The following is a 13,178-nucleotide window of genomic DNA, read 5'->3' as shown; positions in this document are numbered from 1 at the left end:
GGCTAGAATACTATAAATTGTTGTACAGAAAGCTCCTAAGATGGTTTGTTATAGTATCTACGGCTCATAGAATGGCCTTAAATTGCTGAACATTAATTGGGCAATTGTTACCACACAACAATGCCTAGCAACCAAGTGTGAGCAGGACTGGAGGTGCAAACAACAGGAATCAAAGTATGAAAATCATCAGTTACTGCAAGTACGCTGGTGTTGCACTGCCCTGTGTCATGGAGTACCAGGGGGGATGTGCCTAGCCTCATTCACATATACCACTGGCTTGTAGCAATGAGTACAAGATCTTAACATTCTAGAAGAATGATTCATCATAAAATATTCCAAGAACACCTGGCCTGGAGCAACCTATTTCTAATTATGCATTTCCTGGTTAACTGTCACGAAGGTACGTAGAAATACATGGAAACGGGCCATTTTCCCAACCAGTCCATTGGCCTTTACACTCCACACAAGCAAATAGTTATTACATTTACCCACCCTGTTCCCATAGCCACGTTAACCGTGTTTCCTTCATCAACCTAACCAATCTAACCTTGACTATGAAAATAGTTCCTGCCTCAGCCATTAACCCAGCCTCTCAAATCTGTGTGAAGATGTTTCTCCTGCCCTCTGTTCTAAATCTCTTTAATATTTAACCTTGTACCTCTGGTCCCTCATTCTTGACCCATCAACTACTGAAAACAGTCTACTTCCCTCTACCCTCTTCCATCCTTTCATAATTATAAACACATCTAATATATCAACCCATAATCTTATACATTTATGTTCTAATATATATGTGTATATGAGTGTGTATCTATTTATCATTTATTTTATACAAAATAAATGCAATAAAAAGATCAGTAAGATGTTATTGCCAGGGTTTCAGGTATTTGATTATTTTCAGAAACCTGTGCGTGCCTGAGAAGGGTAGCTAGCAAGTCTATGACAGATAATTTGACACTGAAATAGTCATGGGGATGCATTAGCTTCATTATTTTGTTTGTGTCTGAGGCGAGGGGGAACCATTGACTGCTCTAACTTTTCTGCTCAAATTATAGAGGTAGATAAGAATGATGTAAATAAAAAGAAAAGAATGGACTTGCATTTATATAGCGCCCTTCACATCTACAAGATGTCCCAAAGCACTTCACAGCCAATGAATTACTTTTGAAGTGTAATCACTGATGTTATGCAGGCAAACACAGCAAGAGCCCACAAACAGTAATGAGATAAGTGAGTAGTTATTCTGTTTTGGTAGTGTTGGTGAGGGTGCAGTGAATGAGAGTACGGGGCTCAGAAGAGCCGAGGGCCCAGGGGCAGCACGGGCCAGCCCACACTGCGATATGTGTGCGCACTATGTCCGTGCAGCAGAGCAGGTCTCCGGTCGTCCTTGTTCAACCCTTGCCACTGGATGAAGGCCTAGCTCTGTCAAGCCCGTGTGGTGGCGGATGTGCAACGGTCACCACATGTTAAAAAAATCCACGCATAGGCATCTTCTGCCCCCTCAATTGGAGTTCAGGACTGGAACATCGGGTCCTTCATTGAAACATCTGTGAACTCTTGTGGAAGCAAGTTATCCTCGTTCGAGGGACCGCCTATGATGAGGATTAGCCAGGATACCAGGAGAACTCTCCTGATTTTCTTCAAATAGGGCTACGACATCTTTCACATCCACCTGAACAGGCAGAGAAGATCTCAGCTTAAACGCCTCATCTGAAAGACGGCACCTGCTCCAGAACTTAAAGAAGGCTAACTTTGAAGGTATGAGGCGTGAATTGGCTAGGATAGATTGGCGAATGATACTTAAGGGGTTGACTGTGGATGGGCAATGGCAGACATTTAGAGACCGCATGGATGAACTACAACAATTGTACATTCCTGTCTGGCGTAAAAATAAAAAAGGGAAGGTGGCTCAACCGTGGCTATCAAGGGAAATCAGGGATAGTATTAAAGCCAAGGAAGTGGCATACAAATTGGCCAGAAATAGCAGCGAACCCGGGGACTGGGAGAAATTTAGAACTCAGCAGAGGAGGACAAAGGGTTTGATTAGGGCAGGGAAAATGGAGTACGAGAAGAAGCTTGCAGGGAACATTAAGACGGATTGCAAAAGTTTCTATAGATATGTAAAGAGAAAAAGGTTAGTAAAGACAAACGTAGGTTCCCTGCAGTCAGAATCAGGGGAAGTCATAACGGGGAACAAAGAAATGGCGGACCAATTGAACAAGTACTTTGGTTCGGTATTCACTATGAGGACACAAACAACCTTCCAGATATAAAAGGGGTCGGAGGGTCTAGTAAGGAGGAGGAACTGAGGGAAATCTTTATTAGTCGGGAAATTGTGTTGGGGAAATTGATGGGATTGAAGGCCGATAAATCCCCAGGGCCTGATGGACTGCATCCCAGAGTACTTAAGGAGGTGGCCTTGGAAATAGTGGATGCATTGACAGTCATTTTCCAACATTCCATTGACTCTGGATCAGTTCCTATGGAGTGGAGGGTAGCCAATGTAACCCCACTTTTTAAAAAAGGAGGGAGAGAGATAACAGGGAATTATATCTGACATTCTTGCTATTGAGGGAGTGCAGCGAAGGTTCACCAGACTGATTACCGGGATGGCGGGCCTGACATCGGTAGTGGGTAAAATGATGGAATCAATTATTAAGGATGTCATAGCAGTGCATTTGGAAAGAGGTGACATGATAGGTCCAAGTCAGCATGGATTTGTGAAAGGGAAATCATGCTTGACAAATCTTCTGGAATTTTTTGAGGATGTTTCCAGTAGAGTGGACAAGGGAGAACCAGTTGATGTGGTATATTTGGACTTTCAGAAGGCTTTCGACAAGGTCCCACACAAGAGAATGTGCAAAGTTAAAGCACATGGGATTGGGGGTAGTGTGCTGACATGGATTGAGAACTGGTTGTCAGACAGGAAGCAAAGAGTAGGAGTAAATGGGGACTTTTCAGAATGTCAGGCAGTGACTAGTGGGGTACCGCAAGTTTCTGTGCTGGGGCCCCAGCTGTTTACACTGTACATTAATGATTTAGACGAGGGGATTAAATGTAGTATCTCCAAATTTGTGGATGACACTAAGTTGGGTGGCAGTGTGAGCTGTGAGGAGGATGCTATGAGGCTGCAGAGTGACTTGGATAGATTAGGTGAGTGGGCAAATGCATGGCAGATGAAGTATAATATGGATAAATGTGAGGTTATCCACTTTGGTGGTAAAAACAGAGAGACAGACTATTATCTGAATGGTGACAGATTAGGAAAAGGGGAGGTGCAAAGAGACCTGGGTGTCATGGTACATCAGTCATTGAAGGTTGGCATGCAGGTACAGCAGGCGGTTAAGAAAGCAAATGGCATGTTGGCCTTAATAGCGAGGGGATTTGAGTACAGGGGCAGGGAGGTGTTGCTACAGTTGTACAGGGCCTTGGTGAGGCCACACCTGGAGTATTGTGTACAGTTTTGGTCTCCTAACCTGAGGAAGGACATTCTTGCTATTGAGGGAGTGCAGCGAAGGTTCACCAGACTGATTACCGGGATGGCGGGACTGACCTATCAAGAAAGACTGGATCAACTGGGCTTGTATTCACTGGAGTTCAGAAGAATGAGAGGGGACCTCATAGAAACGTTTAAAATTCTGACGGGGTTAGACAGGTTAGATGCAGAAAATTTTTTCCCAATGTTGGGGAAGTCCAGAACCAGGGGACACAGTCTAAGGATAAGGGGTAAGCCATTTAGGACCGAGATGAGGAGGAACTTCTTCACCCAGAGAGTGGTGAACCTGTGAGTTGTTGAGGCCAATTCACTAAATATATTGAAAAAGGAGTTAGATGTAGTCCTTACTACTAGGGGGATCAAGGCGTATGGCAAGAAAGCAGGAATGGGGTACTAAAGTTGCATGTTCAGCCATGAACTCATTGAATGGCGGTGCAGGCTAGAAGGGCCGAATGGCCTACTCCTGCACCTATTTTCTATGTTTCTATGTTTCTACAGTACTGAAGTAATTTTAGTTAAGACATGAGTAAGAAGCTCTTCACAAAGAGTGACTTACACCTGAAATGGTTTCCTGGGCAGCATCAGTTTGATGAGGTGGTGGTGGGAGAATTTAATGTTTTATTGTTAGCTGTCTCTGAACTGTATTTATCCTGTGCACTCCAGACAGAAGAATGGTAGCACTGATTCAACCTATAACAAGAGAAACTGGAGCTTGGGAGAAATAAAGAGCGACCCCTGATTATTGTAACACGCTCATTCACTCATAATACCGAACCAGGATAATTTGCTATATAATTACAGACATGTTGGCTCCTTTTCTTCTGAACTCCAGCTTTCTGTCTAAATACCTGCGTGTTAATAATTAGTTTGAAGAAAATGTAATTTATGTAGGGGCTGTAGTTAATCTCAGTAGTAATTACTTTTTAAGATAGCTCGTCTCGTTTATATCGAGGACTGAGATTTTGCAACTTTTATGTTTATGCTGCTTTCAAATATATACAATTGGCGATTAGCCAGGAGTTGTTTCATTAATGGGAGGATGCTATCTGCATATCTCGGATGAGTAAATCCTTCAGAATGTGGAAGCTGCAGGTATTCCTACCCAGCAGTTGGCTGTCATTGAGCTGCAGGAGAAGTTGGGTTCTCTCGGCTCATCGCAAACCTGAGAACACTGCGCTTAAAGAGTTGTGACTGCAGAGAGTAGAGATTCATCGCAATGATCTTTCAGGTAAGCCCCGGCACAGTGAGCGAGTGGGTGGGTAGCTGACATCTCCACAGAGCTGTAATTAAAGCCTCTCTAGCTGAGGGCTGTTCCCAGATGGCGGAGCGTGTGTTTGCCAGTGCAGGACGCGGGATCACATGAGGAGCCCGGCTTTCCATACATGGACTGGCGTAGGGGAGCGTGCCAGGAGCTTACAGGAACCCCACAGTCTGATTCGTCAGGAGGCCAGCTAAAGCAGACGCCTGGATAAGAAGGGCTCTCGCACACATGGGGAAGAAGCTCGGCTCCCAGTGATGGGCTTGCCTCTAGCTGTGAAATACTCTGTGGTGTTTTAGTCCCGTCCCGTACCCTGGGAACCTGTCTCCGTGTTTTTTTAAAAAAAGGAGACCAAAATAACGGACTTCCACATCTTCAAAAATGAGTGAGAGATGCAGTATTTTAAGAGCTCTTTCGGCAGCCTTGTGCTGTTTCTACCGGAGTTCCTACTTTGGAGTCAAGGTATGTACTTTAAATTCCCGACTGATGTGTCAGACACAGCACGGGGAACAGTAACCGCAGTTATATTACTGATGAGGCATTGGGAGAGCATGACCCCAGCAGCAGACTAGTTGTCATTATATGAGCCCAGACAGGGGTGGTTTGGAGAATGGGAGCTGTTTGTTGGAGGTTGTGTTCAGATTTCCGATGAAGCCGGTCTCTCCTCACTAGTCTGACTGTAGCTGGGCAGAGGAAGACCCGCCTCTCCACACACCGGTCGGGGTAGGGCACTTTAGAAGTGTTGAACTTGAGTTATTCAGAGGAAGGCAGGCTTTGTTTTTCGACATGTCTGCTGTAACACTCGCGGAGCGCGACATTCATTAAGCAATGTGCACTGCTTAGTTTGGCATGAAGTTTCGATACTTAAAATAACTCGAGAGGTTGTCATGGGAACTTTCCACTCCGTTTGGAGCCAGCCCCTCTCTCTGGGTGAGTGTGCTACGGTATTATTAGTGTTTGAATGGGGTCTGGGTCCAAGCAGCGCTTTTGCAGAGGAATGCTCCACATGTACCAAAAATAACCCTCGCACCACAAGGAAACCATGCTAAAAAAAAAACGATCGTTTAAAAATAAAGATCGGGCCGTTTATGTCGTAAGCTGTAAGGCAGTTGATGCATCTTCCAAGCGACTCCTGTGATTGATGGGGAGAGGAATGGCAGCGTGAATGTGCAGCTTGGGAACTGGCAGCTCGCACATTGTTACATTTTTTCACGCTGGACTCGGGAGCAATGAAGTCAGTGAGGGGCTGACAGGGCACCCGCTTCTGGATATGATCGACACAGCCTGCCCGAGTTGGCTTCTCCGAGGCAGAGGCACTCAATTCTGGCTTCTCAGAGGCACTCAATTCTGCCTCTACAACAGCCGGTCACAGCGCCCAGTCTCCCCTCTGATTTAACAGGACCTGTTGACAAGCCCACTGGGCAACTGATAGTCTGTGAAAATGCTTCTTTTTCCGACCTTGCTCCTGTCTTAAACACAGGCGGATTTTTAAATCCGTTTTATCCATGTTTCAGATTCGAAATCTGAATAAAGACACTCTCTTTTTAAAAAAAAAAACAACCCCCGCCCTCCCTCCTTTTAATCCCAGAGGGACAGAATTCAAAAGTTGGAGGTGGTTAATCGCAGATAAAAGCAGATTCTGTTTCATGTGGGTTTCTGTTAACTGCTCCCAGCGGTGCAAAGGAACATTTCTCTCTCAAATGAGCTTCCACATGGGGGTTGAGGCTTGAAAGCTCTGTGCGAGTGGAGCTTGATAACGCCAGGCAAAGGAAAATCTCAGCAGAGTTTTGAAGTTTACAGATTGACAGGAAGGGAGAGAGTCAGCTAATGTATATCATGATACAGGACCAGGGTGCGACCGCAAGCACAGAGATTGTCCCGATAGGGCTGCTTTTTGTAGGAAGGAAAGTTTCCCAGAGAGATGTATTGCACCGAGGCACATTATTGATTTCTTTCCAGTGAGGCCAGTATTAGAGCAAAGCCAGTTCAGGCGAGGGGTCGTTGTGGCCGACACAAAAAAGGGTGAGAGGTCACAATGTAAAATGCGGAAGAGTGGGTTTAGATTATGACAGTGACAGCCAGTGTCCCGCGAACTGAAGTCACTCGTTGAATTTAACCCAGCCCGTCCACCGAAACCAAAGCGGACATGGGGTTTTAAGGGGAGAATGTGCACAGGTTGTCTGGATTCTGCAACTTTCTCACAAGGTTTCTCCAAAAATTCTACTGCAGTATCACATGCACAGCACAGAAACAGGCCATTTGGCCCAACAGGTCTATGCCGGTGTTTATCCTCCACCCAGCCCTCTTCATCTAACCCCATCAACATAACTCTCTCTTCCTTTCTCCCTCATGTGTTTATCTAGCTTCACCTTAAATGCATCTATTCTATTCACCTCAACTACTCCCTGTGGTAGCTCGTTCCACATTCTGTGTAAAGAAGTTTCTTCTGAATTCCGATTGGATTTATTGGTGACTCACTTATATTTATGGCCCCCACAAGTGAGAAAATCTCTGTCTACCCTATCAAACCCTTTCATAATGTTAAATACCTCGATCAGGTCTCTCTTTTTTTCTAAAGAGGCCCAGCTTGTTCAATCTTTCCTGATGGGTATAATCTCTGAGTTCTGGTATCATCCTTGTTAGAATCAATTTCAAAATGGTGCTCAGTGTTTACAAATCCCTCCACACCATTGTCCCTTTTACAGGAAATCTTCTCCCACTCCTACACTCCAGCCTGCAACTCTGGATTGCTGTTTGTCCAACACTCCCATTACACTTTTACCCTCTGGAATTCTCTTCCCAAACCACTTCATCTTTGCTACCTCTCTCTGTGCATTCAAAGGCCTCTGAAGAAATTTTCCCACATTGCATCAGTCGCTGCATTACAGAGTCACTCATTGTATGCGAAGGGGTTTGAAACTTATCTAAGAGGTGCAATAAGGCGCTGTGGGGTAGATTTACTGCCTCGCTCCCCTATGTAAAGGCACACTAGCTGGGGGAACATATGGTAAATTCACACTCCCAGCCTGGAGCGCGTATCGGGAAATTGCTTGTCCCCAACTGGTGGTTTCCTAGCCGTTTTATATTAATGGGATGAGCAACTTCTTGACATGCATTCCCAATGGCCTCCTCAGCAGCAGGAACACCATAGCAGAATATCTGCTCTTGTGTATCTCTCTATCTCTTTGCCTCTGGTCTCCTCTCTTAAATCACTTCACTCACTGCTAGCTGTCCACTCCCCCTGTAAAGCATTCTGGGATGGTCTTTTACATGAGCAGCACTAGATAAATGGTAAGTTGTTTTGTTGCTGTTGAACTAACAGCTCCAGATTCTGATTGTTTGTGCAAACATGGTTACACTGCCTATTTCAGGAAAGGTAAGAGCTTAAAGCCTAGATTGTCTGTTAAAAAAGGTCATCGTTAACCCATTTAAAAAAAAAAAAAAAAATTCTCAGTTTATGATCGCCAGCAAGGCCGGCATTTATTACCTAACCCTAGTTGCCCTTGAGAAGGTGGTGGTGAGCCGTCTTGTTGAACTGCTGCAGTCTGTGAGGTGAAGGTGCTCCCTACAGTGCTGTTAGGGAGGGACCAGGGACCAGGATTTTGACCCAGGCCCAATGAAAGAACGGTGGCTTTATATACACACAAGTCCGGATGCTGTGTGACTTGGAGGTGAAGATCCTATGTGCCTGCTTTTGCGAGTTGGTGCAGTGGATCCTGTAGATAGTGTACACTGCAGCCACAGAGCGCTGGTCGTGGGGGGACTGGATGTTTAGGATGGTGGACGGGCTGCTGATCAAGCGGAACAGGTTTAAAATGAACAGGCTAAAGTGGCAGTGTTAAAATAACGCAGAATGGAAAATCTTTTATTATTATGTGTTTCTCTTGCACTGAAGCACACAGTGGAAAAAGCTAATGGAAAAAGAATGTAAGGCACTCAGGCTCTCTAATGCTGAGTTCTGGAGGTATTTTGTCTGACTCTGTCTGGCTTTCTCACCCACCTGTAGTTGTAGATGGAAAAAGCAGTTATTACAGGCAGCTGAAGCTCTATAAAAGACAGAATGTAGTGGGGGGACTGACCACATGTTGTTATTGTGGAAACACAGTAGAGGACAGGAGTAGTTTGTTCAAATTTACAGCAGTTCGACTCTTTTAATTTCGCTTTGATTCTTCCCATCCCCTCGCTGCACCCCCACCCACCAACCTTTGATTTTAACAGCAATGGGCTTTGACCTTGTTTTCAGTTTGTACTGTTACACAATCAGACTCAGATGAGAATTAGGGGTACATCTTGATTATCAATGGAAATAAATGTAGAGATGTAAAATAGGCTGACGAGTCAATTATCACCCGATTTACAGTGTCGCAGTCAAGATCTATCCCAAGTCTGTTCATCATGTCACTCCTGGTTTAGAGAGGGATAAAAAAAATCTGCCCGTGTTCCCCCTCCTGATTGCTGTTCAGTGACTCCCCCGCTGGAAGTAAGTGTTTGCGGACTTTGGGTGCAAAAGTTACAGTTTTACAAACACGTTCACAAGAACACGAGTCTGGCGCACTAATGTATTCGAGAAGTATCAGGCTATGTGTCCAAAAAAGTATTTTGATTTATTACTTTAGCCATGAACATATATTTTTAAAATTGCTATAAATGGGGAAGTCAACATAATAGGCTACATAACATAACTAGGAACAAGCTGGCAAGTGGGATTAGACTAGGTGACTTGTGGAGAAAAACACTAGCGCAAACCTGGTGGGCTGAGTGGCCTGTTTCTCTGTTGTAACACTCTGTGATTCTCTGTATACTGTGCAATGTATAAATCAGTGCCATTTATCACCGTGAACGATGGGACTGCCATAATACATAAAATAATCCAGTGGGTTTTAGGCACAAATCTCACCTGACCGTTTACCCACGAAGGTGAGGCCTTTGATATTTTGTCGATATGTAAGGGCTTTTAACTGGAGCAGCAAATGGTGTCAAAAGACACATTATTGGACCACAGGAAATGGTAAACAGTAAACATTCTTACTCAGTGAGAAAACATGAATTAGAACATCACTTGTACATGTTATTAAGTTAATTCCCACTCTCTGCTGCTGGATATTAAACATCTGATTAAAAGCTCACTACGCTGTCTCCCCGGTGCTCAGTGAGTCAGTCACCCAGTATGTTGACTGACAGTTTCTTAAATGATAAGGGGTTATGGGGAGCGGGCAGAGAAGTGGAGCTGAGTCCATGATCAGATCAGCCATGATCTTATTGAATGGCGGAGCAGGCTCAAGGGGCCGTATGGCCTACTCCTGTTCCTATTTCTTATGTTCTTATGTTGAGTCACCTGGCCTGAGCTGGTGCTACTAGTGTTCACCACATCACCCCTGGGTTAGGGAGGTACAAAAAATCTGCCCGGATTCCCCCTCCTGATTGCTGTTCAGTGACTCCCACGCTGGGAGTAAGGGTTTGGGGACATTGGGCAGAAAAACTGAATTGGGTTTGGAGGTAATGCTTCTCATAGAAATACATGGAAGTTGCAACATAGAAATAGGCCACTCGGTCCAACCAGCCTGTGTTCTCGTATCACTTTACCCACCTTGTTCTCGTATCCCGTTAGCTCCTTTTCATTCATCCATCTATCCAATCTAACCTTGAATGTTGACAGTTTCTGCCCCACCCACTAATCTTAGAATTGGATTTCACAGCCTTAAATCTCTCGAAAGAAAGATTTGCATTTATATAGCGCCTTTCATGACCATCGGAAGTCCAAAAGCACTTAACAGCCAATGAAGTACTTTTAGTCACTGTTCTCTGTGAAGAAATTGCTCCTGCCCTCCATTCTAAATCTCTTTTATATTTGATCTTGTATCTATGGCCCCTCATTTTTGCCCCTGGAAAAAGTCTGCTTCTATCTACCCTGTTCCATCCATTCATAATTTTAAACACTTCTAATATCACCATGTTATCTGCATTGTTCTAACATAAAAAGACCTAGTTCTTCAAGTATTTCTTCGTTTTTGCATTTCTTCATACTAGGCAGCATTCTAGTGATCCTGAGCTGTACCCTCTCTCTAAAGCCTAAATATCCATCGGAAATAGTCTACTGATACTCATTGTCCAGTCTCGTACCCGAAGAATGCCACTTGAGTGAGGTATGAGAGGGTGGCGGTGCCTATAGAATCATAACTCGGCAAGGAGTTCATGTCATCTGACGGGAAGAACATGACCAAGAAAGGATCCAGTGGGTGGGGGATCAGCTGGAATAAACTGATTGCTGTGCGAATTGGGAGATGAAGAACGAAGACATAAGAACATAAAGAGCATTTGGCCCCTCGAGCCTGCTCTGCCATTCAATAATATCAAGATATTCTGATCTTGGCCTCAAATCTACTCCCCTGCCTGCTGCCCATAACCCTTGACTCCCTTATCGTTTAAAAATACATGGTTGAAAAGGTAATTCTGAGGATGCTTTTGAAGAATGGGCAGAGGGGACGGGTTTAGGGAGGGAAGTGCAGGGTCATGATGGTTCAGGTGCTGTGCCTAGGAGAATGGGAGTGCACAGTAGTGCAGAGGGTGCAAGCTGGGATGTAGGGCTGGAGGAGGAGGCGGAGTGAGGCCTAAATGGCCTAATCAGTGATTACTGGACAGAGTGCGGCCTAACATAGAAACATAGAAAATAGGTGCAGGAGCAGGCCATTCAGCCCTTCTAGCCTGCACCGTCATTCAATGAGTTCATGGCTGAACATGAAACTTCAGTACCCCATTCCTGCTTTCTCACCATACCCCTTGATCCCCCGAGTAGTAAGGACTTCATCTAACTCCCTTTTGAATATATTTAGTGAATTGGCCTCAACTACTTTCTGTGGTAGAGAATTCCACAGGTTCACCACTCTCTGGGTGAAGAAGTTTCTCCTCATCTCGGTCCTAAATGGCTTACCCCTTATCCTCAGACTGTGACCCCTGGTTCTGGACTTCCCCAACATTGGGAACATTCTTCCTGCATCTAACCTGTCTAAACCCGTCAGAATTTTAAACGTTTCTATGAGGTCCCCTCTCATTCTTCTGAACTCCAGTGAATACAAGCCCAGTTGATCCAGTCTTTCTTGATAGGTCAGTCCCACCATCCCGGGAATCAGTCTGGTGAATCTTCGCTGCACTCCCTCAACAGCAAGAATGTCCTTCCTCAAGTTAGGAGACCAAAACTGTACACAATACTCCAGGTGTGGCCTCACCAAGGCCCTGTACAACTGTAGCAACACCTCCCTGCCCCTGTACTCAAATCCCCTCGCTATGAAGGCCAACATGCCATTTGCTTTCTTAACCGCCTGCTGTACCTGCATGCCAACCTTCAATGACTGATGTACCATGACACCCAGGTCTCGTTGCACCTTCCCTTTTCCTAATCTGTCACCATTCAGATAATAGTCTGTCTCTCTGTTTTTACCACCAAAGTGGATAACCTCACATTTATGCACATTATACTTCATCTGCCATGTGATTACTGGACAGAGTGTGGCCTAACCAGTGGCTAGTGCCCCTTAAAGGGGCTGCTACAGGTCACTCTAGAAATGGCAAAAAAAAAATCTATGGCACTAATTTTTGGGGAGCCCAAAGGAGCTTGAATGCTCATACTAGCCCCAATAAAATCTTCCCCAATCACAGCCAGTTGCTCAGTGTCCCCCACCTGCATTTCCAGACACTGCACACAAACCCCCTCCCCCACCCCTCGCTCCACCACCACCATCGTCGAGCTGCCTACCAGCACTAGCTGCTTGCCATTAGTATTGTAATGAGACCCGACCATGTCAATGGTTCGGGCCCCTCACTGGTTCCACGGGGGAGTGTGGGAGGGACATGGTGGGGGGAGGGAGGGGAGCAATGTTCCCTTTAAGCAGTGTGGCCGTGCAGTGCTCTGCAGCTGCCACGCAGCTGGTTCACCGGCTTTTAACTAGGAAATGCGGGGTATTTTGAATGGGCTGTGTAGCCCCTTAAACGGGCTGCACACCCAGAAAGAAAATTAAAGGCAACATTGGTGGTGTGGGGCGGGGGGTCACGATCGCTCGGCCCCCTGTCCGTCCAATGTCCCCCCCCACTCACTGTTTTGGGGTGACCGTGGAGTTCAATGAGAACAGGGGTGATGGGCCAGCGGGACCTAGTATTGTAGGATAGGATATGGACTTCTGGATGAGGCAGGTTGGACAGTCCAATCAATGTCCTTGGGGATTCCCAGAGTTGAATTCTGCCGTGATATTTAAAACCCATCGGTTAACACATTTGCGTGGAACTCCTTTTGAATAGTGATTTAAAAAGTTGTTGAAACACCAACAGTGAAGGGGTCATTGATTGTATTAAACTAGAGAACAGAGGAATTTCACGTGAATGCATTAACCGATGGCTTACAAATATCAGCCGGCAGACTATCACCCACGTTCT

At 45.3% G+C, this 13,178-nt stretch overlaps 1 protein-coding gene across 8 annotated transcripts in view; it reads left to right on the top strand.

Moving 5' to 3' along the window:
* The window catches only part of bcar3 (BCAR3 adaptor protein, NSP family member), a 266,163-nt gene that overhangs the window by 205,403 nt on the left and 47,582 nt on the right, over positions 1–13,178 (top strand). Inside the window, exon 1 of one of the 8 annotated variants that reach the window (XM_070886621.1) lies at positions 4,627–4,724. The exons of 6 other annotated variants lie outside the window; for them this stretch is intronic. In XM_070886621.1, coding sequence (XP_070742722.1) covers positions 4,713–4,724 — 12 coding nt within the window. In that variant the 5' untranslated portion in view covers positions 4,627–4,712. Of the gene's footprint in view, positions 1–4,626; positions 4,725–4,943; positions 5,217–13,178 lie in introns of those variants that run through there. One more of the 8 variants, XM_070886620.1, reaches the window with a different exon arrangement.

This window comes from Pristiophorus japonicus, chromosome 8 (assembly GCF_044704955.1).
Source record: "Pristiophorus japonicus isolate sPriJap1 chromosome 8, sPriJap1.hap1, whole genome shotgun sequence".
In the NCBI taxonomy this organism is placed as follows: domain Eukaryota; kingdom Metazoa; phylum Chordata; class Chondrichthyes; family Pristiophoridae; genus Pristiophorus; species Pristiophorus japonicus.
The sequence above is the reverse complement of the archived record's forward strand: the minus strand, read 5'-3'. Positions and strand labels throughout refer to the sequence as shown.